General features: G+C 46.0%; 1 protein-coding gene across 4 annotated transcripts in view; it reads right to left on the bottom strand.

Moving 5' to 3' along the window:
- Positions 1 to 594: 594 nt before the first annotated feature.
- The window catches only part of GPAT4 (glycerol-3-phosphate acyltransferase 4), a 35,804-nt gene continuing 10,341 nt past the window's right edge, over positions 595 to 26,057 (bottom strand). The window contains exons 2-14 of one of the 4 annotated variants that reach the window (XR_009216060.1): positions 21,656 to 22,660; positions 14,956 to 15,025; positions 14,487 to 14,787; positions 13,616 to 13,690; positions 12,748 to 12,837; positions 12,468 to 12,561; positions 11,698 to 11,813; positions 10,795 to 10,850; positions 10,170 to 10,255; positions 6,838 to 6,966; positions 6,677 to 6,756; positions 2,376 to 4,727; positions 595 to 1,560 (exon numbers count right to left, since the gene is read on the bottom strand). Coding sequence is in view for 3 of the 4 variants with exons in the window: in XM_058525282.1 (XP_058381265.1) it covers positions 4,619 to 4,727; positions 6,677 to 6,756; positions 6,838 to 6,966; positions 10,170 to 10,255; positions 10,795 to 10,850; positions 11,698 to 11,813; positions 12,468 to 12,561; positions 12,748 to 12,837; positions 13,616 to 13,690; positions 14,487 to 14,787; positions 14,956 to 15,025; positions 21,656 to 21,820 (1,371 nt within the window). In the remaining variant the exon portion in view is untranslated. The other 3 variants (XM_058525282.1, XM_058525283.1, XM_058525285.1) reach the window with 3 other exon arrangements.

Genomic DNA, 26,057 nt, shown 5'->3' with positions numbered 1-26,057 from the left:
TGATGCCAATGCCAATCTCACAAAAAGTTTCCAGTCTTCGGAAATTAGCTCACTTTGTAAAATAATACATACAGCCAAACCTCCACGTAACAAAATACAGGCCATTTCTTGGCATTTCCTGCCACAAGCCGTGACTTTGGTGATTTGGCCAGGCAGGAAGCTGAAAGGTCCTGTAGGGGTCCCAAATGTGTTTTCACAGGGTGCCTACTCCAGGTGCAGCTCCCAGGTGGGCAGGACTGACCCTTGGACCCAGCTGTGGCATCAGCAAGGGTCTGTGCTACCCAGGATGAGACCGAGGGGGGCCCAGCCCGGGTACATCACCGCTCTCGGAAGCAAACCCAGGGTTCTTGACACAGCGCCCTCGGGCCTGCAGCTGCCCCTGCAGAGTAAGCCTCACACTGACGGAGATAAAGTTTCACTGGGCCCAAGTTCCAAACTCGGCTCTTTTGTTTCTGTTAAAATGCAATTGTTTTTCTCTGGAGTGTGCAGTGACTGTTCAGCATCAGGAAGATATATGAAAACTTCCACTTCAATTCAGCATCCCTTTTCTCCCAGACAAACACAGTCGGATTTTAATAAATCAAAGAGCCACACTGTTTAATAAAAATTTATTGACTTACAAGTGATTATTTATCAAAAGAGCATTAATAGCAGGTACTGAAATGATGTGTTACTGGGTGGTGCAGGGAGACTAATAGGAAATCAATGCTGCCCGCCGGCCAGAATGCATATGAGAAGCCCACCCCAGAGAGCTGGCGCAATTTCACCAGCAAAATACACTAGGCGCTACTCCTGGTGCGATGAAAAGTTCCCCCTTTTTATTTATCGTTTACAAATGAAATGATCAATACTTTTAATCTAGAGCAAAATTTATTAACTTTCCCATCGGAGAGAGACATATTGACTGGGGGAGACAGGGTGGCAGTGCAGTGGAAGACGGATGGCGGGGTGGCCATCTCTGAACCTGCCCAGGAGTCAGCGTGCGTGCAACTTCCCGGCCAGCCTGGACGTCCCAGGCCACACATGGCAAGTGCGGCTGGCGAAATCGCGTCTGGCCACCCAAGACACACAGCAGGCAGATGGGCCCCAGGACACAGGTGACTCGCTCATGCATCAGGGCACAGCGGGAAGCACTGTTCCCCAGACAACTGAGTTTTTGGTCAATTGCAGGAAGGAAATGGTAGGATGTAGTCCCAGAAAACTTCTGCAGGACAACAGACTTAGTGCCCACCCATCGGCAGGGTGCTGCTGTGAAGGGCTAAAACAGGGTGGTACCCAAAGACTCGTCACTGGCCTGGCATGGGCATTCAGTGCCCCACAGAGCACTCCCCACCACTGCACATCAAGCCTCTCTTAATGTCTGAAGGGCAGCAACAGGGTGTGGGGGCTGACAGAGTGCAGAATCCAGTTCCACAGCTGGTTAAGCACGTCACAAGGACGTCATCTCATACTGCGCCATCGAGCTTAGCTTGCTGAGCTCTGGCCTGGCTGACAGCCTTCTATTGAGCTTCTTGGTGGGGAATTTTACTAGCCTTTTTAGAAAGTTTCTTCTCTAACCAGCTGAAAAACAAATCTCATGTTTGAGTGAAAAGTCTAAGACCCACAATCACACCCCCCAGGCCCACAATCATCTAACACACTGGGCACTCTCCTTCACACGGGGAACCCCTCTAGTGGAGCGGAGTTTCACCAGCCCCCAAAGTCCTGGAGGAAGCAAATGGATTCAGACTGACTTCTCTTATTTCTGAACCCAGATGACTTCAGAACTTCAAGCCAAAGTTTGAACGATGGTTTAAAAAGGACAGAAATTTCAGAGGTGGAAAGGGCGTCAGAGGCCATTTAGCCCAAGCCCTTAGTTAGGGATCAGGAAACAGCAACAGTCAGAGCAGCAGGCCTGCAAGCAGGACGGCAGCCAGCGCTCACCCCCTGACCCGCCCTGGTCCCCCCCAAGACCGCCCCCATCACCGCCGGGCTCACAAGGTGGAGTTTGTAGGCAACATGCTTCTTTGCCCTTGTTCCTAAGTGCCCTGAGGTTTGACCACACAAGACCGACCCAGTTCTCAAACCAGGTCTTCTGACTTACGGATGACGCGGGGCCTGCAGGGACCCCAATTTAAAAGGGTGGAGCAGTCCGATGAGTCTGCATGCTTGTAACAAGCACTAAGTAAAATTTTAGAGATTTCTTTTTGGGAGTGTAATTCACATCCCTTCTCCTCACTTAGTGCAAGAGGAACATAACCACTGTCCAGTCTCCACAAGTTTTTCTTAACGTAGCAGTGATTCTAAATCAGGTTCCTCAACACTCTGCTAGGTCATCGTAATCGACAGGTTTGCCGAAAATATGAGAAAACTAAAAACAAAGTATTAAAAAATACCTGTGAAGGGGGTCGGCCCAGTGGCGTAGTGGTTAAGTGCGCGTGCTCCACTTCAGCGGGCTGGGGTTTGCAGGTTCGGATCCCGGGTGCGCACTGACGCACCATTTGTCAAGCCATGCTGTGGCGTCCCATATAAAGTAGAGGAAGATGGACACGGATGTTAACCCAGGGCCGTCTTCCTCAGCTAAAAGAGGATTGGCAACGGATGTTAGCTCAGGACTGGTCTTCCTCACCAAACAAAAAATACCTGTGAAAATCATGAAATAAATGTACTAAACAGCAGCTTGTTTTAAAGGGAACTTTTAAAAAGGGAACTTGATCTTCAAGACCAATTTTTAAAGACCATTCCAGATAATTTTAAACACTGTAACACTTTCTGTAAGCTGAAAACCACTGTTTACTCTTGAACATTTAGTAAAACATTTAGTTCATAAGAGGCTGTTCTTACAGTTATAATAGTGTTTTTATTTGAGAGAAAAAAGAATGTTTCCCTGGTTAGCAACAGGGTAGGAGGAGGAGCTGGGCGGCTCTTCAGGGAGGCAGAGGCACAGGAGGGCCGCGGGGTGGGAGCCAGACTAAGGTCAGGCAGGAAGGTGCCACCAGCCCAGCAGCCTCCGGAGCAGGGCTCCACTCCCCCACATCCCCAAACCCAGGCCAGAGGGCAGCCTCGGAGAGGTGACACTCACCACGGCTCGAGCAAAGTCCTGAGAGGTCTCGTGACCTTTCTCACACCGGAGACAAGGGAGGGAGAGGGGAGGGACAGAGAGATCAACAAACGGTGGGGGTGAGGCCGCTCTCTCTGCTGTGAGATTTGAAATTGGGCCCTCAAAGCAAGAACCGGCGAGGATGGCTGGGCTCTGCCTTCATGGTGGGCGCAGGAAGACCCGAGGCCCACGGTTTCCCTCTGGCTGTATGGAAGCCCATGGTGCACCCAACACCTACCTGCCCATCTCACCACCCTCACCAACCCTTCAGGAACCTCTGCTCCTCCCTGCCCTTGTATTTCCTCACTGCTTCCCATTGTCCTTACACACAGGCTGCCCCTGCCACCTTCCACTCTCCCCAAACTCAACCAATGGTGCCCGATCTGCGCAGAAATCCACATCTCGGTCTGTGCTGGGAATTGTAAATTCATCAGCGAGATGCAAACATCTGACATGAGTCGTTTACTGTCTTCCCAACAACACTAGTCCTTGTTCCAGAAGTCAAGCAGATTCCCTACAGTCCCGGGCTGAGGTTCAAGTCAGAGAACTGTGACTGTGATATGAAACATGTGGCTTACGGCTACATCTAGGGGAGAAAGAGTGAAGGGAGAAACCTCTCAATTCATTCACCATCAAAGACAATTTTATTTACTCACAAAACCAACCCCAAGCCCTGAGCAGCAGCTCTGAGCTCAGACCTTGTCCTGCCGCCTTCATGGATCTGAACCGGTAACACTGAGCTTGGCCGGCCCCTCACTGACAGCAGCACTTCCATCCCCACAACAGCCCTGTGAGGTAGGTCTCACCACCCTTCCCTTCCCAGCCAGGTTAGAGACGGGGAAACTGAGGCACATGTTAACAGAGAGCAAGTCACCCATGGGAGTTCAGGGAGAGCATTGGAGTTTGAGTGCAAAATGACTCTTGGTTCCCACTACACACCAATCCCTGGTCCACCTCACCTCTTCCCATCCCCGTCAGGGACCGCCCATGGGCAGCAGCAAAGAATTTAAAACTTCATTTTGCTGAAAGCCCCTGCAGACAAGTTTTCCTTTTATAAAGTCTGCAGAGCTCCAAGGCTGGGGTGATGTTTAGCCTGAAGTGACCACACTGCCTTGGCAGTGCCTCTCCTCAAGGGTGGGGGCACCCTCTCCCCAGCCAAGTCCCTGGCAGGTGGACATCCATAAGAGACTAACATCATAATGTCCTGGATAGGAGAATGGGGCCAATTTTTCCCAAACACTCAGCCCTGCACATGCACAGGTGGAGAGCTGACTTTAATGGCATTCCACCAACGGACTTATTGTAAAAGAAACAAGAAGGCATCTCGTCCCAGGCAGCAACACCCAGCATGGTTCACTTCAGATGGCAAGCCCAGGGACCCCGGGGCGGCTCTGAAGAAGCTGGAGTCCTGGGATCCAGAGCAGCCCGAAGAGCCCTGGCGCCTGGAAAGGATGCAGCGGTGGGGGCGGCGGCAACACTCGGGCGGGCTCCCGCATCAGGATTCAGGCATGGCGGCTCCAGGCAGCGCAAGGCGCGGGCTCAGGACCGGCTCCTGTCCTCATGGTTCCCAACAATCATCTTGCTGTACAGCTTCTGCTGCTCCTCTTTGAATGTATCCTTCACCTTCTCCCTCTTCAGACCACCATCCCTGATGACAGAAAGACTGGACGTAACAGCAAAGAAGGCTTCCCATCCACCCTCACATCACGGCCAGATGCACCATGCTGCTCAAAGACCAAGAAAAACCTGCCAGAAACAAAAGGACTCCATGGCTCTCTCATCAGGATGACCTCAGAAACCAGCCCTGGACTCCTGGAATCCGCCCCTTCTACCTTAAAACTCTCCTTCTTGCCCTGGGTCAGAATTCACTACTCATACTGAAGGTGCTTTGTAATTGCTTAACCTACCAAGGAGTTTAATTCTACTTGAACGTTCATTGTCACCTTACAGAAGATAAAGGAGGTACTGGAAGGCTAGCCAAGCTCTAACATACTGAGACTGATGACAAATCTGTAAATCTCATCTGTGAAACAAAATCTGTCAAATTCAGACCCAGGGATTCTCCAAATTCACATCAACAACGAACACAAGGGGAAATCCAAGTTCTTACTACTTCTGTGCTCAAGGGCTGGTACCGTAAGGGCATCTGAGCACCTCTCAGAGTTCTGGGCTAACCACCCCAGCAGCTCCTCCAATACCCCACATAAATCCTCCACACTGGGACTTGCTTCCTCAAAGTCCCACTCCCACCCACGGTCACCCCCACCTCCTTGCCTACACTCTAGATTATCATCACCTGCAGTGACGAATGAAAATCCAAGCCCACTTCTGTCTTTCTGTTACACTATTTTTCCCTGAATTATGCTGGTGGTAGTGGTGGCAGACTCTGTTGAAGCCCTATCACTGGACAGACCTTACACTGGGAGACCTTGCATCTGCTACACCCTTTAAAATCCACAGCAAGGGCATCCTTTTCAAGTAGCCCCTTGTCTTTACCAGGCCTCAGTGACAGGGACTGTGGAGCAGTGGTGGAACATTTCAGCTCTAGAAGCCTGTCAGACCTGAGTTTAAAATCTGGCTCTGGTGCTTACTTGGCTCCTTTGTTATACAGCTACTGAACCACTCTGAGTTTCCGTTTCTCATGTGCAGAACGGGAGTGATGCTTTTCATCCTTCATGGAGCCACGGTAGGGTGAAGTGAGACCATCACATAAAGCACTGGACACACAGTGTCTGGCACACAGGAAGTGCTCAATAAATGTTAGCATTTTTAAAAAGGCTGTAATCTGAGGGCCAAGCTATTACCTAAGAATCCACAGGTCAGTTTAAAACTTGCATTTCTACACTTTCTTCTCCCATGAAGTCCACCTCAGTCAAATGCCCCCCAGAGCTGACCCTTGCACTTATAAGTAAGGGTCCTTGGGGTGGAATGGTTCCCCTGAACCGGCATTCATCCCAGTTCATCTCTAGGCCAAATCCAGCCTGCCACTTGTTTTTGTACGTAAGGTTTTACTGGAACACGGACACGCTCATTCCTTTATGTATCATCTCCGGCTGCTTTCACACCAGTGGCAGAGCCAAGCAGGTGCAACCGAGGCCACATGGCCCACAAAGTCTAAAGTATTTACTGACTCCTTACAGAAAAAGTCTGCCAACCTCTGTTCTAGCAGGGAACAAGCTAAATGCAATACGTAAAACTTTTGCCTTTCTAGGATGACCCAGTTTTGCCTAACACATGAGATCAGAGCCCAGTCTTCCTGTGAGGTTTCCAGATCAGCATCTGGTCACCTCTACCTAAAGAGACAGGAACTGTGTGGGTGCCCCAGTAGACAGGCACACCCCCCAGAGAGGTACACAGACTCAACTATTTCAGTCCAAGCCTCCTGGGCTCCACGTTCCCCGAGGTCAAGGTAACACATGGCACTTCTGAACTGAACCCAGACAAAGGAGGCAAGGCGCTCCCTCTCCAGGGCTGGTGAGCTCAACTCTCCACACCAGGGAGAGGAGCAGTCTTTGTAAATGGAGTCAACGATTCAGCATGTGCTTCAGCAATTCCCTTTCTCCCAGACTCAGCTGATAAAATCTGGCTCTGACTCACCACAGCAGGTCCACGAGTCCTCCCTGCCTGGCAATGGCAGATTTCACCCTATTTGCAAACTGGACGGCACCTTCATCTGTCTGTAAGAAAGAAGGAATGAGACCACTTGACGCAGGTCCCACAGAGGTAAGTGAAGACCTCCGCCCGGCGTGGGTACCCACCTCTCTGGTCATGGGAGGCAGGTACCAAACGCTGCAGACAATGGCCCAGCTGGTCATCATTCTCAGCAGGTACGTAACCATCCCATATTTGCTGCTGTTCCAGAAGGCATCACCGAACTGAGGGTCATACTAAAAAACAATGGAAAGCTAAAGGGTAAGAAGTCAGCAGTTCTCACAATGTATGTGTGTCAACAGCCACTTTTCTGAGAGCATCACATGGGGCAGTACGAGTACTAGAAAGCTGCTTCCAGACCCCTCCATGAACATTCTGAAGGGATCCTACACCTGGGGGGTTCAGACCTCCAGCAACACCAACCTCCCCCACTGACCCGAGACTCTGCCGCAGGCCATTAGGGAGGACTAGCCTAACAGTCTTTCTCAAACAAATATCCTTCCTCCTGTGAATACGTTCATGGCTCACTCACTCACAGGTGTACAAAATCTATTATTTAGGTTTTTAAGCATATCCCAAAACAGAACAAGATAATATACTCTCATATACTCATTCCCCAGACTCAGTAATTACCAACAGTTCACCATAATGGCCTCCTCTATCCCCTCCTCTTTTATAAACCCTCTCCCCAACATCACATCATTCACTCATAAATACATCCACATGTATCTCCCCCAAATAAAGATATTTTCTTATATAACGACCAACTTTTTAATATCATTTCTGGTCCCCCAGACCAAGGGGAAAACAATTAGAAAGCTTACGATATGCTTCTGTAATTACACTTCTAACAAAGCTAATTATCTGCTTCAGGAGGAGGCTCTGCTTTGATGAAACCATCAGTGTTCACTCGCAAATGGCCGCACACGGACGTTCATGAGGCCCCCACCACACAGGTGGCTGCACTTCCCACCAAGAAGCAGGCTGATCAAAGACTTTCATTTGCCAACGACTCCAGTGGAGGCAAAGGCTGTCCTTCACGGCATTTTGTGGGCAGTGTGGCCACAGCTGTGACCCTCATTCTCACCAAACAGAGGCATTTTTAAGCGGCAGGTAAGCAGGCTGGGAGAGGTGCTGGAGGAAGTTACAGAAGCAACAAGAGGGACTGAGCCCTTGAGGAGAAGGCCTGAACAGAGCGTCGTGGAAGTGCTGACAAGTCCCAAGGGCTACCACAGACGTCAGACGACTCTGTGTAATGATAAAGCAAAGACCTGGGACCAGAGAGTGGAAAGATAAAAGGAGACAGAATTTCAAGAGTTATCCCACAGGACAAAGCAACCACCAGTATCGAAAATGCCCTTTTCCTGGAAGAGCCTGAGCAGGAACACTGGCAGGGACGCTGCGGGGGGGGGGGGGGGGGGGTGGTTCTTGCACTTGAGGGGGTGGGAGCAGGCTTGAACTGTATGATCTTTTAGGCCTTTCAAGCCTAAATTTTATGATCCTCAGAATAGAAACTAGATAATTACACCTAGCTGTGGACCTGACTACATAAGTGAAGACATTTAGATTTAATTTTAGAACCTAAGAAATTTAGATTTAACTACACAGAGCTTAATGAGTTCACACTATAATACCAAAAGGAAACAAGGGAGAAGAGCAAGTTTTAACCAGAAGCTCATGTGTATGATTAGAGGGAAGTGTTATATTTTATAAAGCACTAAATGGATAAAAAATTTGATACTATGTGTGAGTGGGAGAATCCCTTGTTTAGGGTTGATTCTCTATTCCATGCTGGGCAGACACTGTAGAGAGAATAACAAGGTAAAAGCTCAAAATAGCAATAAATTCCTCAAAACCAGATAATGGCTTAATATTAGCAGAAATGTTAAAAGAGACTTGAAATTGTTAAGGTTACCCAAGTTTGGTTACCAGTGAAGGTTTCCCAACAATTAGAAAAGTATCAGTGGAGCAGAAATTCTGAATCCTCTGTGGGCCTTAATAAATTGTGAATGGAATGAAATTATATGTAAAATTTACATGTTTTCTTTGGAGAGAGTCATAACTGTCCCAAGGGCCCATGTCCCCAGACTGGCTAAGAACCATTGCTCCAGAGCAGCGCCTCATAGTGTGGCTCCTGACCAGCAGCCGCGGCGCCCAGGGCGGGTCAGAAACGCAAGTTCAGAAATGCTGGGCGTGGGGCCCAGCAATCTGCATTTCCACAGTCCCTCCAGGTGATGCTGATGCAGCTAAAAAGAACCGATGCTCTGGAGAGCGCGACAGGGGCTTCTATCTAGTAGTTTGTTTTCAATACACACGTGGTGGAGCACTGGACCCTCAGTATGTTAAATAACAATGCAGGATGGCACGCGTGTGACACAAACGCCACTCCCCGTTCCTATAGCCACAGCAGACACTGCTGACAGTTTCCCTTCTTGCTGTGCACAGACACAGCATCCCTGACACTTTGCCGGGGCAGCCCTAACCCACAGATCAGCTACCCTGCAGCCATCATTTGCCATCTCCGCCCTGGTACTCTGCCTCCTGGTAAAAGCAGAGCGGCTGGTAAGCACCTGCTTAACCAAGAGCAACACCTCTTCCCCCAACCGCACCCGCTGTGCTGCCAAGTGAAAATGAGGAATATTTCTACAGAACGCTCTGCAGACAACAAGTGCACCCCTGCAAAAGTACAGAGAAGAAATTCTAAGCACAACTCTGACTCAAATTTACACACTGCTTTACATTGATCTGAGAGTCCAACCTGAATACTTTAAACATATGGACAACAGCCTGTGGTTTTCAGAAGTAATAATGTGAGTAATAGCGTTCTTTTAGAAATAATACTATGTGGCTATATATAAAATCATCAGATGGATGTGAAGGGGGGAAAAAGGGAAACTGACTGGCTAACTGAATCCCATCTCTCTATGTGAGCTGGAATAGTCAGAGGTACAAGCTCTCCTCAGTATATAAGATGATATGACAGCCCGGGGGAGGTACCTACCCTTCCTTCAGGGTACATAAACCTGCACCCATCCATCCTCACCTCTCCAGCAGATCCAGCTGGGCAGCCCCACCGCCCCCCTCGCAGTAAGCTGCCTCTTCAAATGGAGTGCCTTACGTTCTAGTTGGGTTTATGAAGAAAAAGGTAATGCACGGGGGGAGGGATATACACAGCTTATGAAGGGCTTGCCACTTCCTGAATCTGGTGGTGACAGCGAGGTGTGGCTGGAATCTGGCTGTTCCTCACTCAAACACTCCCCAGTCCCTTCTACCGGGTTATGAAGTTTCACATTCTCCTCCTCTAGCGTCCTACCCACACTAGCCCAGCCCCAGGCTGCCCTGCCAGAGAGGATCAACCCGCTCACTGCTCCCTCCTCCACCTCCTCCTGCTGCGTCCCATCCATGGCAGCTGTGGTAATGACCCTCAGAGGTCACGTACCTTGATAGCAACAGGGTAAACTGTGGCTCCAATTTCAAAACTTCCCTTTTTGAACATCATCACCGATGTATTATTGATGCAGGTTCCTAAAATGCAGCAGAGAGTAAAATGCTATTTCTTTTGGTCCTTTACCCCAGAGACTAAGAGTTTAAGGACGAAATATAATAATAAAAATTCTTCTAATGGCTCTTCAAACAGGATAAATCTGTCATCTCCCTAGCTTATAAATTAACACTTAAAAAAGAGATGAGCAAAATACTGTATTGCTTCCCATTCTCTGATAATAGGACTATTTCCCTGAGTCACATACACCATCCCAGATAACAGCCAGAGACACTGAGCAGACTTGGGAGGTCTCAGTAAAAACTCTGTGAGAAGCTGAGAGACCCTGACGACAATATAGAGATGGGATTTCTGCACTGGGGAAGTTCACACTATGGCACTCTTAGTCCAAATCCTGAATTCCCCTGAGGTTCTAGTCCCACAACCAACTTAAAGGGGACCTAGCATTAGTCAGTGAAAACAGCCCAACAAAGGTTGAGACTTGGCTCCGAGGCCATAGCACAGCCCTGAGCCTGCAGGGCCTCCCCACACAGAAGCCTCCTGTGGTGAGCAGCCTTCTTACCCTCTGGGAAGATGAGGATGGGCAGCTTGCTTTTATCCTGCACGTGCTCAGTCAGTCTTCAGGAGAGAAAAGTAAAACGAAGGGTCAGACAGCCTTACGTGCATCATCATCAAAATGCATTTATGGATAACCTACATAGATGTGATACCAGATGGTATAGAAAAGTTAACAAATATGACCCTATCTTTCATAAGCCCACAATCTTCATCTCATAAAGACAAAACTTACCAAGACAGGGAAAATCAGATTACTATTTAATTCATAAAACTGTTGAATTAAGTATCACAGTCTATGCACAGAGGACACTGTTCAGCCTGGGGACTACCCAAAGGACACGCCTGCCACAGGGCCCTGCCAAGAGCGCCCTCAATCAACGCCTGTACCGAACTTCCCGACAGGCGCGCTGGGTGGACCTACAGTCCACCTGGCTAACGCTGTCCCGAGAGATGCAGCAGAGGGAATTTAGCAGCGGGTTCATCTGTCCCCAGTGGAGATGGTCTCAGCTGCGTCCTGATGCCTCTCCATTTACTGCAAAGCTCTTGCCCCCATTCATACTAGACTGATCTTTTCTTCAGGCTTGAAAACAGAGCAGGACTTTGTTTCATTGCCTTAAGTTTGCTTTTATTTGTGATAAAGGAACTCATTCTGAGATTCCAAATAGCATGAAAAGTTCATATGTCATTTATTACAATGAGTAAAGGAATAAAAAGGTTAAGAAACCTTACCAACTTGGTAAATAATACTAGGGTTATTTTTATATTCCATGTTTAAAACTTTATTATGAAAGCAGTATAGGCTCCGTGTAGAAGATGCTATAATTCCACTGTGGAGGGATCACTAGCCCTAAAATGCATACTTTCTCTCTAACTGGTCATCCAGAACAGCAGCATCTTGCTGGTTTACCTTTTAGCCACCAGGTGGCGATCCTTCACTTCTGAACGCTCAAACCAGACGTGAGGGCAGGCCTTCACCATGGCTCTCTGAATCACACCCATGAGTCCCCCGTGCACTTGACCCACCTAAGCGCAGACACAGGAACAACTGGTGGTGAAGCTATCCCGGCACAAATCCCCAACTCTGATGAGGAAGCCCCAGATCCCACAAGACAAGTACCCCAACCTCTCACCCTCTAACAGTCTATTGATAACCACAGGTTTCTATTAAGAAACCACTATCAGACTACCTGAATCTTAAATTTCTCCTTTTAATCAGTGATACCTGAGATGTGTAATTAAGAACAGACCTGAAAACTCTAAGAGGAAATACTGAAGGTGAGCAATACCTTGTGTAACAATGCCCTCCCTGGGCAGATTCTGCAATGCCCCTAATTCAGTCTTTCCACATCCTCCCTCCCCACCCTTCACCTCTTTCCATGGTCCACCTAAATGTCCAAACTCTGATCTCCAACCACACTCTCAGTGACTCTGCTCAGAACATCTCCTACCAAAGGCCCAAGGAGTCCCCAAAAGCAACAGAAACGAAGGTGACAACCTAGGTTGGGTAGACATATAAATGTATACATATATAATATATAAATGTATACATACAAATGTATAAAAAATACGTCTACCTAGTTATACCCTAGAAGGAGGTCTGTGAAGGGTCCAGAGCCCCCCAGCCCTCACAGTCTAAAGTAAGAAGTCCTGCCCCAAGAAACCAACAGAAGGTCTTACCATGGCATAATAGCCATCACTAGCCAAAATGATGACGTCAATAGGAGAGGTGTGATTGGCCACACAGATGCCACCGTTTCTAGGCCTGTTTTTCCTGTGTTTAAAATGTATGCAAAGCAACAACAAAAGTTAGTGGGAAGCCATCTACTTGGCTCTCATCCCTCACCCCAGCAGCTCCGTCAGCTCTACTGAACACTCAGAGGAGCCCTGCTGGCCGGCCAGCTCGAGTCGGGTCGGGTTTTGCCAGCACCATTTCCCTCCAATGGTACAGTGACCTCACCTGTCGTGGTAGGTAATGATGGCTGTCAGGGCTCGCACGCAGATCCGATAGCACATTAAGTGAACATGTTTACTCAGGAACTCCTTAAACCTGCAACAACAAGACACAGATTTTTGTGTTTATTTTACATATAAGAAGACAAGAGAAGTTGCTGACTCCAACAATTTAACTATCACTGCCTATAGTCCTTTATGACTGCAAAGTATTTTTATAAATATTACTGTATACGGAAAAACCCCGTAGTGAATTAGCATCTTTATGTCTACATATGAGGAAACAAAGAAACGATGAGAATTGCCTACATTCACCTAAGTTAATGGGCTCAGAACTCACAGCCCTAGAATTACCAGTGCAGGTTAAGTCTCCTAGATCTCCTTCCTTCCTGTCAACCCCAGAGGCAGGGTGAAGCCCAGAGAGTCAACCCTCCTCACCAGCCAGGGCAGAAGAGAGGTGTGCTAGCCCCAGAACTTCCCAGAAGGAGCAGATCTATCTTAAAAAAAAACAAACAAAAAAGCCCTACCTATATTTCTTATCCACTTGCCAATTTCTCAACACAGCAGAATGCTCAAAACTAAAGAAGCTATAAAATCTGCTTGCCCTGGACTCTCCAGTTTTGGGGGTTCTCCCTTTTGTCTTTAAAATGGGAAGACTGTGAGGGCTGGAGGGCAAAAAGAACACAGTCATAGATCAAGATCAGTAAAAAAGTAAAAGACTCGAATGCTGATGCCACTGTTATCATTGGGTTATTTTGCCTACCTAAGGTTCTGTGGATTTGGCTGTACCCAGTGCAGCAGACTGGCCTTCAATATCGGAGCCACCAAGCCCAGAACCAGTACCCTTCAAACATGAACACCCGCACTCGACTCACCTCCCATGTGGCAAGTATCCCACCATGGTTGTGCCCACCACCAGAAGGCTAATCCCCGTGAAAGCAAGAGCTATCCTGTAATAAGAAGACGAGTTAAAACACAGCATATAAATCCTCACACCAAGTATAGAACTGAATGTGTGAAAATGAAAGTGGGCATCATGAAAACCACTCCCAAGATCTCATCACTCAGGACCTAGATAAGAGCTCCATTGAGAAATGCGAGCAGGCCTATCAGACCCAGAGATCATTCTGATTCCAAACTGACAGTGAACTATGGATCTGGCTCTCTCAACTGACACTATCTCCTCAGGCATCAGGCAGCCAAAATGATGGAAAATCCTCACGCTGGCTGTTCTGCCCTTAGGCACTTGCTGCCCTGCCGTCTTGCCCTTCCCTTTGGCTTCAAACCCTGGCAGAAGCACAGCTTCTCTGTGAAGCAACAGGAAGGAGAGCCTAAAGGTACCAGCAACTGGCAAGACATACTCAGAATAGCACACAGTACAGAAAAACTGAGAGATCAATATTGCCTCTGTAGTAGAGGCAAGCTATAGGAAAGAATGAGCTGTGCCCAGGAGGAGTGGCCAGAAAGGACATCGTGTTCCCTGTCCCTATGTTTAGTTCACCTAGACAAGCAATTTGTCTTTAAGAAACCCCACTATTTCTGTCTGATATGCAGAGACTCCAAGGGCCTTTAAAGGAAAACCAGCAGTGTACCCTTCCAAGAGTCAGACGGACTTGGCCAGTGAAAGAATCACACTATCCTTGCTAAAACAGGAAAACCAAGGAGGGAGACAGAGGTTAGGAGACCCTGCATCAGGCTTAGGCAGCAGCAGCTCTAGTCTTTGTCCCCATCAGGTCCTGCCCTCACCTGAGTGGCAGAAGGAAGCAATACCGAATCAGCACTCCTAACCCCCATAACACAGTGAGCCGGAGGCTGATATACTGGAAGTTGTAATTGGTTCTGCTCAGCAGGTTCCAGGACTCCAGCTCCTCTGCTGAGAACCTCTTCGTCACCTCATCATCCATAATGGTCTCCATTCCTTTCCGGCAAAAGTAGAAAATGTCGGAGAGCTCAAACTCTGGAGTATTATCCAGAGCCTTACTACTACCACTTCGACGAATTTCTTTGATCTCTTCTTCTAGTGAAGTGGGATCTTTTGCAATGATTCCTGCAAAAGAGAACAACCCTGTTAAGCAGCACACTGGGAGAAAGCACGCTAAAAATATTCAGAGGACATATCCTACTTTTATATGGTGAAGAGCAGGTGTGGAATTAAAAGCACTCAGGAACACATTTCAAAGGGCCTCTCAGGACAAGCATCCAGTCCCAGTCTTACCATTGGTATAGGGCTTGTAAAGCTGATGGTTCTTCTCCTTGGCTCCCCTCTCCATTCTCAAAGTAGCCCACTGTGGGGGAGAAACGGCAACCAACAAGAATGAGACCCTTGTCATTCAGTCAACACCTCCATTTCCATTCTGTGAAAGCCTCAAGCCCATCAGCTCAGAGCAGACTGCAGCCCAGAGAGCATCCATTCTAAAGGGAGACTCAAAGCCCTCTCCTCCTAGAGCACGCCCCTCCTTGATAAGTAGGACCAAGTTAAGTCACCGACAGGAAAGAGCTGGAAACTAAGGAGCTTGGTAAGTTTCTTGGGCCTGCTTCTCACTGCCTAAATCTGTCTCCCAGCTCCTTAAGGAACTCACCAGCCAAAAGTGCACAGACCTCACATGTTCCTTCTTTATTGCCAAACAGTCGCTATTCACAAACCACAAAATCAAGCATCCTTTAAGCTACTATGCTGCCTACCTCCCAAATTATTCCAAGAAAGCAACAATTTCAGTTTTCAAGTAGATAAAGGATTTATATAATATTTATGTCTGGATTGCCCATTCACCCTCTGAGTAACCTTTTAACAGGAGAACTTCACACCCTAACATAGAAAGGCTTGGGAGTGGCTTAGTGTTAAAAAAACAAAACAAAACAAAAAAACACTATTTGGAGATAAAAACAATCTAGGTTCAAATCCCAAGTTTGACACTTATGCTATGTTCCTTAAGCAGCTCATTCCAGCACTCTTTTCTATCTACAAAACAGAATGGTACGTCGACCTCCTACGTCATGGAGGCAGTGAGATCACATGTGACAGAACTTGGGAAACTGCAAAACGCTTTGTCCTCATTATTATTGAAATAATAATGGGCTTGAGAAGAGATCTACAAAAGAGAGGCTCTTCCTAGGGCCTCCCTTCCTTCATTAAAACCCTCTTAACTAGAGTAAGAGGGTCAGAGGCTGGGTCTCTCCCTTTACCAAATCAGGAGGGTGGAAACATGAGCCCACTTACTCTCTACTGGAAGGCGTTATCACTGCACACAAAGTTATGTCCATGAGGAGTCAAAGAAACAGAACAGATATCATTTTTTTTTGTGAGGAAGATCAGCCCTGAGCTAACATCCATGCTAATCCTCTTTTTGCTGAGGAAGACCGGCTCTGAGCTAACATCTATTGCCAATCCTCCTCCTTTTTTTTCCCCAAAGCCCCAGTAGATAGTTGTATGTCATAGTTGCACATCCTTCTAGTTGCTGTATGGGGGACGCGGCCTCAGCATGGCCGGACAAGCGGTGCGTCGGTGCGCGCCCGGGATCCGAACCTGGGCCGCCAGCAGCGGAGCACGCACACTTAACCACTAAGCCACGGGGCCGGCCCAGAACAGATATCTTAAAGTGTCTTTTCAAACCTGTTTCCACGGTTATGCAAGGCGGGAAAGAACTCTTACTCCATGACGCAGCAAAATCCACATGGCCTGAAGCATTTGTGGATTCTGCTGGTAGAGCCTGAAGTATTAGTAAGACTACTCCGCCTGGTCTAGCAGAGCCAAAACCAGGTCGGACACGAGTTTAATCAGTGATCTGACCTCATCTGGTCAAACGCCACTGTCTAGAAAAAACAGACGGCTCCCACTCAAAGGCAAGGCAAGGTCTAAGGCAAGGAAACACACCTAACTCATGTTCTATATTTCAGATATTTAGCCACCTATGTCTTCCAGCTCTATGTACGGATGATCTCTTCTAGAAGAAAATGTATATATACATAACTCCTAAAATGGAGGAAAGTGAATTCCATCCAGGGAAGAGGTGAATAAGGGACAAGAGAGTTGACAACAGGCCTGGCACACAGGTCCCTCAACCAGAGTTTAGTGTTTTCCATTTTGGCCAAGACTCTGTTGGTATTGTATGCATAGTCAAAAGCAGCAAGATGTGGTTCTGACCTGACAATTCTTACACTTAGATTGCAATAGGCAGGAATATATGATGTCAGGCCCCTTGAGCACTAGAATTTAGGTCTGTGAGGACTGCTTTACTATGCAAAATTCGAGATGGCTGTGGTTTTCTGGTTTTACGTGGAAGGGTACTGGTTAAAAGAGACTCTACATCTCCAAGCTCTGTGACAAAGCTCTGTGACAAACATCCCTTGCCCTCCTGCTTTTACTTCTAGCTTTACTTTTTCAAACTTCAGGTACATTACTAAGTGCTTCTGTGTCTAGGAAAGAACTGCCCAAAGTCAAGAGCAGGGAAAGAGCAGAGGCGGAGGAACCTGGGGGCTAGCTGGGAGCCACCTGTGAAGGAATGGCTGCTCAGTGAACTGGACTCCTTCACCCTGGTGAAGGAGGGCTGGAATCCTCTGTAGGCTTGCTCATTCCTGTGTGTGGCAGTTGATGCTGGTTGTCAGAGCCTTCCAGGGGCTGTGAGCAGAACACCCACACGTGGCCTAGGCTTCCTCACAACATGGTGGCTGGGTTCCAGAGGGAGGCATCTCAAGAGTCAGATGGAAGTTACATTGCTGTTTCTAACCTAATCTCACATGTCACACAGCGTGACATTCCACCACATTCTATTTAGAAATGAGTCACTAAGGCAGGTCCCCATTCAAGAGGAGGTGAACCACACTCTACCTTTTGATGGCTTATGTCAGAATCACTTAAAGTCTTAAAAAATGCCCACCCAAATCAATTAAATCAGAATTTCTGGGGAGATTCTAGTGCTCTCACATAAGTACTTTTAAAATGCTTCCCCAGGTGATTCAAATGTGTAGTTAGCAGGGGAGACCCACAGAATTAAGATGATCTATGAGCTTCCCTCCATCTTGAAATTATATATATCATCCCAATTTAGGAAGGGATGAAGAGGCTGAAAAAAGCAAAATAAAGGTCTCTCCTCTATTAAAAAACACCCACAAGTATCGGTATATTCTAGATGTACACACAGATGTGTACTTCCCAAGATCTAAAACCAGTTTGGCCAAATCCAACTTGTATCTAATACTACCACTGATAAAAATCACATTCAGTTCTTTCTTTCCATTAAGATCAACTCAGAGCAATAAGCCTTTGCAGAGGGTGAGAAAAGACTGTACCCTGTTGTAGACCCACCCTATGCCCCTGCTGCTATCTATCAGTCCCTTCTAGCCCACCCCTTACTCTAGCTCACAGCCAAGTTGTAATTATCCATGAAGCTCAACAGGACAGGAGCCACAGGGTACCCAGAACCCTCTAAGTGCCTGACACAGGCCTCTAGGAAATAGGAGGTGCAAATCTAGTTCTTGAAATTCCAAATCTTGAGGTCACAAATGGGTATATACATATATACACACATTACTTCTGGTACCACTTCTAAACCACTGTGCCTCAAACCAGTGATTTTCAATACGTGGTCAGCAAAGAGTCTGACAGTTCAAGACACCTGTCCCATGGACTGACCCAACAATACATATTTAACAAACTCTCCATTGCATAATTATAATCTACATTAAAAGTCACAAGAATGTACATTTAAAAATATAGTCACAATAAGGAGGATTTACTTGGCTATGAACTTTATTAATTTTGGGGGGCATTTTCAAAATAGAGTAGGGACTATACATGGATTCTAGGCCTTCTGTCCTACCCAAAGCGATCTAAGTTAAAAAATTTTAGCCTCAACAGAAGAACCCCAGGCTGACAACTCCTATTTCTATGTTTTAAAAATAAGGATTTCCTGCAAATCAAAACTACACTAAGATATCACCTTACACCCGTTAGAATGGCTATAATCACCACAAAAAACAAATGTTGGAGAGGATGTGGAGAAACGGGAACCCTAATTCATTGCTGGTGGGAATGCAAACTAGTGCAGCCTCTACGGAAAACAGTATGGAGATGCCTCAAAAAGTTAAAAATAGAAATACCACACAACCCAGCTGTCCCTCTACTGGGTATCTATCCAACGAACCTGAAATCAATAATCCAAACAGGCTTATGCACCCCTATGTTCACTGCAGCATTATTCACTATAGCCAAGACGTGGCAGCAACCCAAGTGTCCCTTGACTGATGACTGGATCAAGAAAATGTGGTATATATACACAATGGAATACTACTCAGCCATAAAAAAGACAAAATTGTCCCATTTGCAAGAACATGGATGGACCTAGAGGGTATTATGTTAGGACCTAGAGGGTATTATGTTAAGCAAAATAATCCAGAGAGAGAAAGACAAACACTGTATGACCTCTCTCATATGTGGAATATAAACCAACACACAGAGAGAACTGTTTGGTGGTTATGAGGGGCAAGGGGGGTTGGGGGAGTGTGCACAAGGGGGGAAGGGATGCATTCATACAGTGACTCACAAACAATAATGTACAACTAAAACTTCACCATGTTATAAACTATTATGACATCAGTAAAAAAATTTAAAATAAAAATAAGGATTTCCGTAAGTCTATGAATTAATCACTTGCTTATAAACTTGAACGAAAGCTAGATATCCCTCACGGTTGTCTCCTAAAAGTTTATCAGCTGTTCTACTGACTCTATACTGGCATACGTTTTTCATAGTGGCAAAAGGGCAGGGGTAGTAAGCTATATGGTCCACAGGAACCCTGGGATCTACTGAAGATTTTCTTGGACTGAAATTTAAGAGAATTACATTTCCTGATTAATTAAAATACTATACATTAGTAAAGCAGCCAGTCCAAAGCCTGACTAGATTACCACTTCTCAAACTTTAATGTGCCTATGAATTACCTGGATCTTGTTGAAATGTAAATTCTAATTCAGTAGGCCTGAAGTGGGCCTGAGACCTCCATTTCTAACCAGCTCTTAGGTGATACTCATGCTGCTGGTCTCTGGACCACTCTCCCAGTAGCAAGGAACTAGATAACCCCAGAGACACAAGTAGTGCTCAAAAATCATATCACTGAAAACAGGTACTCAAACAAGTACATGCACCTTAGCAGCACTATTGAGTTCAGCCAGAAGGTCGAAGCTGCCCATCAATGCATGAATGGACGAGCAAATTATGGTAGAGACACACACTGGAATACTATTAAGCCATAAAAAACAAAGTACTAAAACATTACACCATGGATGAATCTCAAAAACATTATGCTAAATGAAAGAAGCCAATCAGTCACAAAAGAGCACATTTTACACGATTCTATTAATATAAAATATCCAGAAGAGGTAAATCCAGAGACAGAAGATAGACTCGTGGTTGCCAGGGGAGGGGAAAACGGGGGGCAACTGCTTAATGAGTATGGAGTTGCCTTTTGGAGTGATGAAAAAGTTGTGGAACGAGATAGAGGTGGGGTTATACAACACTGCGAATATAATCAATCCACTAAATTCTTCACTTTAAAATGGTTAATTTAATATGTCAATTTCACCTCAATTTTTTAAAATGTGAAAAAAATCATATTCTTATAGGAATATTAAATACTAAAACCCAAGATTCAATAACATACATAAAAAATATTTCCCATTATAATGTAACATTTCATATACCTCACTTAATCTTTCTGAGTCTCTATTTCTTCACTGATAAAATGCAGATACCCTGTTCACTGCAGAATTATAAGGAACCAAAGGAAAATGAATGAAATTATTCTGAAACCACAGACACTATATGAACAAATAATACTGTATTATTTTTACTATTATGAGTGCATTTCTCAAATTATACATGGTCTCAGTTGTGGAAAAGAACACCTGAAGATTTGGTGACCACTGAAAAGGATATTGCCAACAAATTACCAAATCTTTGAATAGATATTTAAAGTCTTGCGGCATAGATCAACCCCCAGGAACTATCACTTCTACCCCATTCCCTTTACATTGTAACCAGTTCTCTTCAGTGGTATAACCAGTTTAGTTCTGACACATGTTAAGAAATTTATGGGGGCTGGCCTTGTGGCTTAGTGGTTAAGTGTGCGTGCTCCGCCACTGGCGCCCGGGTTCAGATCTGGGCGCGCACCGCTTGTCTGGCCATGCTGAGGCAGTGTCCCACATACAGCCACTAGAAGGATGTGCAACTATGATATACAACTATCCACTGGGTCTTTGGAGAGAAAAAGGGGTAAAAAAAAAAAAAGGAGGATTGGCAATAGATGTTAGCTCAGGGCCGGTCTTCCTCAGCAAAAAGAGGAGGATTGGCATGAATGTTAGCTGAGGGCTGATCTTCCTCATAGGAAAAAAAAAAAAAAAGAAATTTAATATCCTTCTCCCCTATCTTTAAGAAAATAAAACAATTCATAAAATGCCCTTTTCTGTTAATTCTTTTTGTCTGAATGCAAGAACCTATTTGATAAATATATGAGAGAGAGAACGACGAGAGTCTCTTATACTGATCACCGAGGGAAAATGTCAGCAGCGGCTTTGTGTTTTAGTATCTGTTACATAAGAGGAGGCAGACTCTGGCAGTGATTTTTTTCCTTAATTCTAAGCCCTTCTCTTTGAAATCAACAGGCCAGGTGTGGAGTCATGAACAGGCTCCTTTGCGCAGATGAATCAAACATACAAGTACCTGAGCTCAAAAAGAAAGATTGCTCAGGGCTTTCACATGTACACATTTAGCTATTCTTTTTACTCAAATGCCATTTCCCATTCCCCCTTATTTCTCCATATTAATACAGAGATAATAATCAACCAGGTAAGAACAACTCTTTTTGCTGACGGCACATCTTCCCTCCTCTGTGAAGGAACCATTTGTAAACAGCACAACTCACCGCAAAGATTTTTAACAAAGTTTTCATGTAGAGCTTGCGGATACCAAAGGAGACTCCAAAAATGGCAGGGACTATGATGAAAACGAGAAGGAGGGTGAAGAGGACAGTCAAGGAGATGCCCAGAAGGTTGACAATCAGGCTATCAAAAGGCAGCAACAGGAACATGATGGAGGATCCAGGCAAGGCCAGTGCCCTCCTCCCCAAGAACAGACCACGGCCTTCAGACAGTCCTCTCAGACAGCAGCAGCCCGCGAAAGGGAGCAAGTCCCCAGAGGATAACAAACTCCATTCCAAAGTTCACACCATTTGACTGCCTGAATAGAAAGCTTGCGAGTAGAAGGACAGTAAGAAGGGCCACAGGAGGCAGCCCAAAAACGCCAGATCTCTCCAGAACAGATGGACTTGGAGGTGAACGAGGCAGAATCAATTGCCAATACAAGCACCTGAGTCCGGGCCGAGTTTCTGTCAAAGTGAGCCGTGAAGGAGGGATCTCTGCCCTGCTACCCTTACACTGCTTCCAGAAGTTTTACTTTTTTTCCTGCCCAAAAGCATTTAGCAGATAAATCTGTCCTGAAGATCTGTCACTGCCAGAAGTATGAAGAAGAGTTCAACTTGGTGCCAGAAAAATCCCAATAACTCCCGTGAAGGGGCGACTGCTGGCACTTCACACAGAAGGCTACTGAACTTCAATATGTGGAAATCAAATAACTGTTTTACTCAAAATTCCTTCATAAGCTGAAAATGTGTTCATTGTAGAGAGTTCATATCTGTCCCCATTCTTTCTCTAGAGGCTCCTGGCGCTTGCTGCTTCCAGGACCCTCCTGCCTGGAGAGCTACAGTCTTTGCCAGCAGGACACAGATGCTGGCACAGAATGTCTCATGCTGCCGTGGTGACTGTAATTCCAGATGCGTCTGGCATTGGTTTCCTCTGGATATTCTCCCTAAGGCTCCCTTCTCAGTGGTGACCTGGGTTCTTGGCAAGACGTTGCTCACATGCTGCCAAAGCTGGGGGTGGAAAGAGAAACATCGTCAGTCACACAAATCAAGAGGAGAAACGCCAATATGCTTTGGGGGTGGGGACTGTTTCAGGGTAAGCCTAGGGTCAGTGTCAGCTTCTCAAGTCATCAAGGTCAAGGGGACTGCGCAGAGCAAGAGGTGGCAGACACGCATGTGGGAGGAAAATACACAGATGTTTCATATAGTTTCATACAGTTTTCAACTTCAATCTGTGGCCAAACTTTTTGAATAGAGAATATATGGAAATAAGACACATTTCAAAAGATTAAGAGGGTATACGGTGAAAAGTCAATTCCTCTCCTACCTGTCCCCCAGCTACCCAGAGCTCTTATCCAGAGGTGCCAGCATGTTACCAGCTTCCTATTCTTCCCGAGATAGTCTATGCTTATACAAGCACATCAGAATTGACCTTTTTCTACTACCCTCAGCTGGCAACAGTGATGATGGCATACTACGAACATCGTTCTTCACCTAGCTTTCCGTTTCTTTCACTTAACACATCTTGGAAGAGGGTTCCATCAGCAAATACAGAGCTCCCTCACTCTTACTGGTGCATAGTTTTCACCTGTACGAATGTACTAGGATTGCTTAACTGGTTTCCTGAGGTTGGACACAAGTGCTTCCACATTTTTGTTGTTATAAATAATGTGCGTACACAGGATTTAGCGCACAAAACGCACATGCAAATACATTCTCAGGATAAATTCCTAGAAATGGAATTGCAGGGCAAAAAAATATACAGTTTTAATTTTACGAGGTATTATCACATTTTCTACATAGAGATTAAACTCCTCCAGCCTATCTCCCCACACTGGCCACTCTTTTCATTTTTTTTAAGACTATTTTTTTAAGAGCAGTTTTGGGGTCACAGCAAAATTAAGAGGAAGGTACAGAGATTTCCCATACACCCTCTGCCCTATACACGCATAGCCTCCCCCATTATCAACATCCCCCACCAGAGGGGTACATTTGTTACAACTGATGAACCTACGTTATCATAATTACCCAAAGTCCATAGTTTGCATTAGGGTTTGCTCTTGGTATTGTACCTTCTGTGGGTTTGGACAAATGTATAATAACAAGTATCCATCTTCATAATATCACACAGAGTATTCTCACTGCCCTAAAAATCCTCTGTGCTCCAATTATTCATCCCTCCCTGACCCCAACCCCTGACAATCACTGATCTTTTTACTGTCTCCATAGCTTTGCGTTTCCAGAACGTCATATAGTTGGAATCATGCAGTGTATAGTTTTTTCAGATTGGCTTCTTTCACTTACTATGGCCACTCATTTTTAATATTCCACTATTTCAAATATCTTACAAAAGTATTCCAATTTTATATTACTCATTCCTAATACCAGTTACCAACACAAGTCCTGAACTGGGAGCATCCTGTGAAGCCTCTCTGGCAAACATTCTGGCTCCACACTAATCACCTTCTGGCTCTGTTCCAATACACTCAGAAGTTCACGAAACTGAGCAAGTGAACAGGTTACTGACTTCACCTCCAACTTTGTCCACTGCTTTATAGAACTCAATGCCCTTTCACGTAGTATCTCACAAGCTGTCAACACATATTATTTTTATTTACCAATTAGGAAACGGAGCCAGGCAGACACAGATCCAGTTCTTCTGACTCCTAATCCAGTACTGGCCCCATTACATTCCCACACATCTAGCGATTAAATTAAAGACATGATATTTCAGTAGCACTGAGTCACAAGTACTATTTCCTGTTTCTGATCCTTCACTTCCACATTATCATTATTATTGCTAACATTTACTGAATGCTAACACTACAGACCCTGAGCTAAGAGAATAAGCATTTTACATATACGATCCTCACTTCATTCTCATAACCCCATGGTGGAGTGATCATTATCACCGCTATTTACAGGGAAGGGAACTGGGCTCAGAGGATTAGCAGGTTACCCAGGATCACACAGCTAGTGGGTGGTAGAGTGGGAATCTGGACAAGCGCACCTGTCTCACAGTCCACGCTCTTTACTGTCTGTGCCCTCCTATCTCCCAAACCACCTTGAAATAAATGAACGCTTCCTTCACGCCAGGCCTGCTGTACAGGACCTCTTGCAATCAGAGAAAACCACAGAGCAAATCTGGATTCATGTACAGAGTCTGGTGTTCTCAGAATCCAAGGTACAAACCTGCTCCTTCATTTTTATAAACTGGTCAAACTGGCACATGCCAGACTTCTAACTACATCCTAGCAGAGGCTCAGGAAACTGGATGTATTTCTGAGACTTAACGAAAGTAATATGCTGAGTCACTGTGTTCCTTAAACCCATCTAATGCCAGCCTAACTTGAGGGCCATGCCCCCGCTCCTCTCTTCCATCCCTGTCTTCCTCAGCCAGCACTCCCATGGGAAAGCAGCAGCAAGACCTCTGTCCCACTGGACCGCTGCTGTCACTCTGGCCAAGGTCACCTTGAGCTCCATGGACCCAAAGTGACTGACACCAGGGTCACTTTGACTTCCCATGCCAGCGTTCAGATCTCTTTTCTGTTTTTTTTTGGTGAGGAAGATCAGCCCTGAGCTAACATCCATGTTAATCCTCCTCTTTTTGCTGAGGAAGACCGGCTCTGAGCTAACATCTATTGCCAATCCTCCTCTTTTTTTCTTCCCCAAAGCCCCAGTAGATAGTTGTACGTCATAGTTGCACATCCCTCTAGTTGCTATATGTGGGACGCGGCCTCAGCATGGCCGGACAAGCGGTGCATCGGTGCGCGCCCGGGATCCGAACCCGGGCCGCCAGCAGCGGAGCCTGCGCACTTAACTGCTAAGCCACGGGGCTGGCCCTAGATCTCTTTTCTTTGGATCACAATCAACTGAGAATTCCCAAGGTTATTCTGGTGCACAGCCCCAAAAACATTAAACTAAACATGTTTAGCATTAAACTAATTTCTTCACCTAGCTCAGAGGTTGGCAAACCATGGCCCATGGCCCAAAATCTGGCTATGTCCTGTTTTTATAAGGCTTATGACCTAGGAATGGTTTTTACATCTTTAACCAGTTGTAAAAAACAAAGATGTGACAGAGACCATGGCCTGCAAAGCCAAATTATTTACTACCTGACCCTTTTCAGAAACAGTTTGTCAACCCGTGGCCCCAGCTGCTCCTTCCCCCTCAGAGGCAGTGACTTTCCCCTTGTTGTCCTGCCCCACCCCTTGAGTTCTTGTTTCTGAGCACCGGCCTCCAGAACAGAGAATAGTAAACTAGCCAAACAAGTTATCTGGCCAACACTAAACAATCCTCACATAAAATCCTGGAAGGAGAGAAAAAAGCAAGTAAACTGTGGTTATCAAGCAGGGTTCCAAACATCTTGCTGGCTTAGCAAAGCAGTCATTAAAGCCAGAGGTAACTG

This window comes from Diceros bicornis, chromosome 29 (assembly GCF_020826845.1).
Source record: "Diceros bicornis minor isolate mBicDic1 chromosome 29, mDicBic1.mat.cur, whole genome shotgun sequence".
NCBI lineage: Eukaryota > Metazoa > Chordata > Mammalia > Perissodactyla > Rhinocerotidae > Diceros > Diceros bicornis.
Note: the sequence above shows the minus strand (reverse complement) of the source record. Positions and strands in the feature narration are given on the sequence as shown.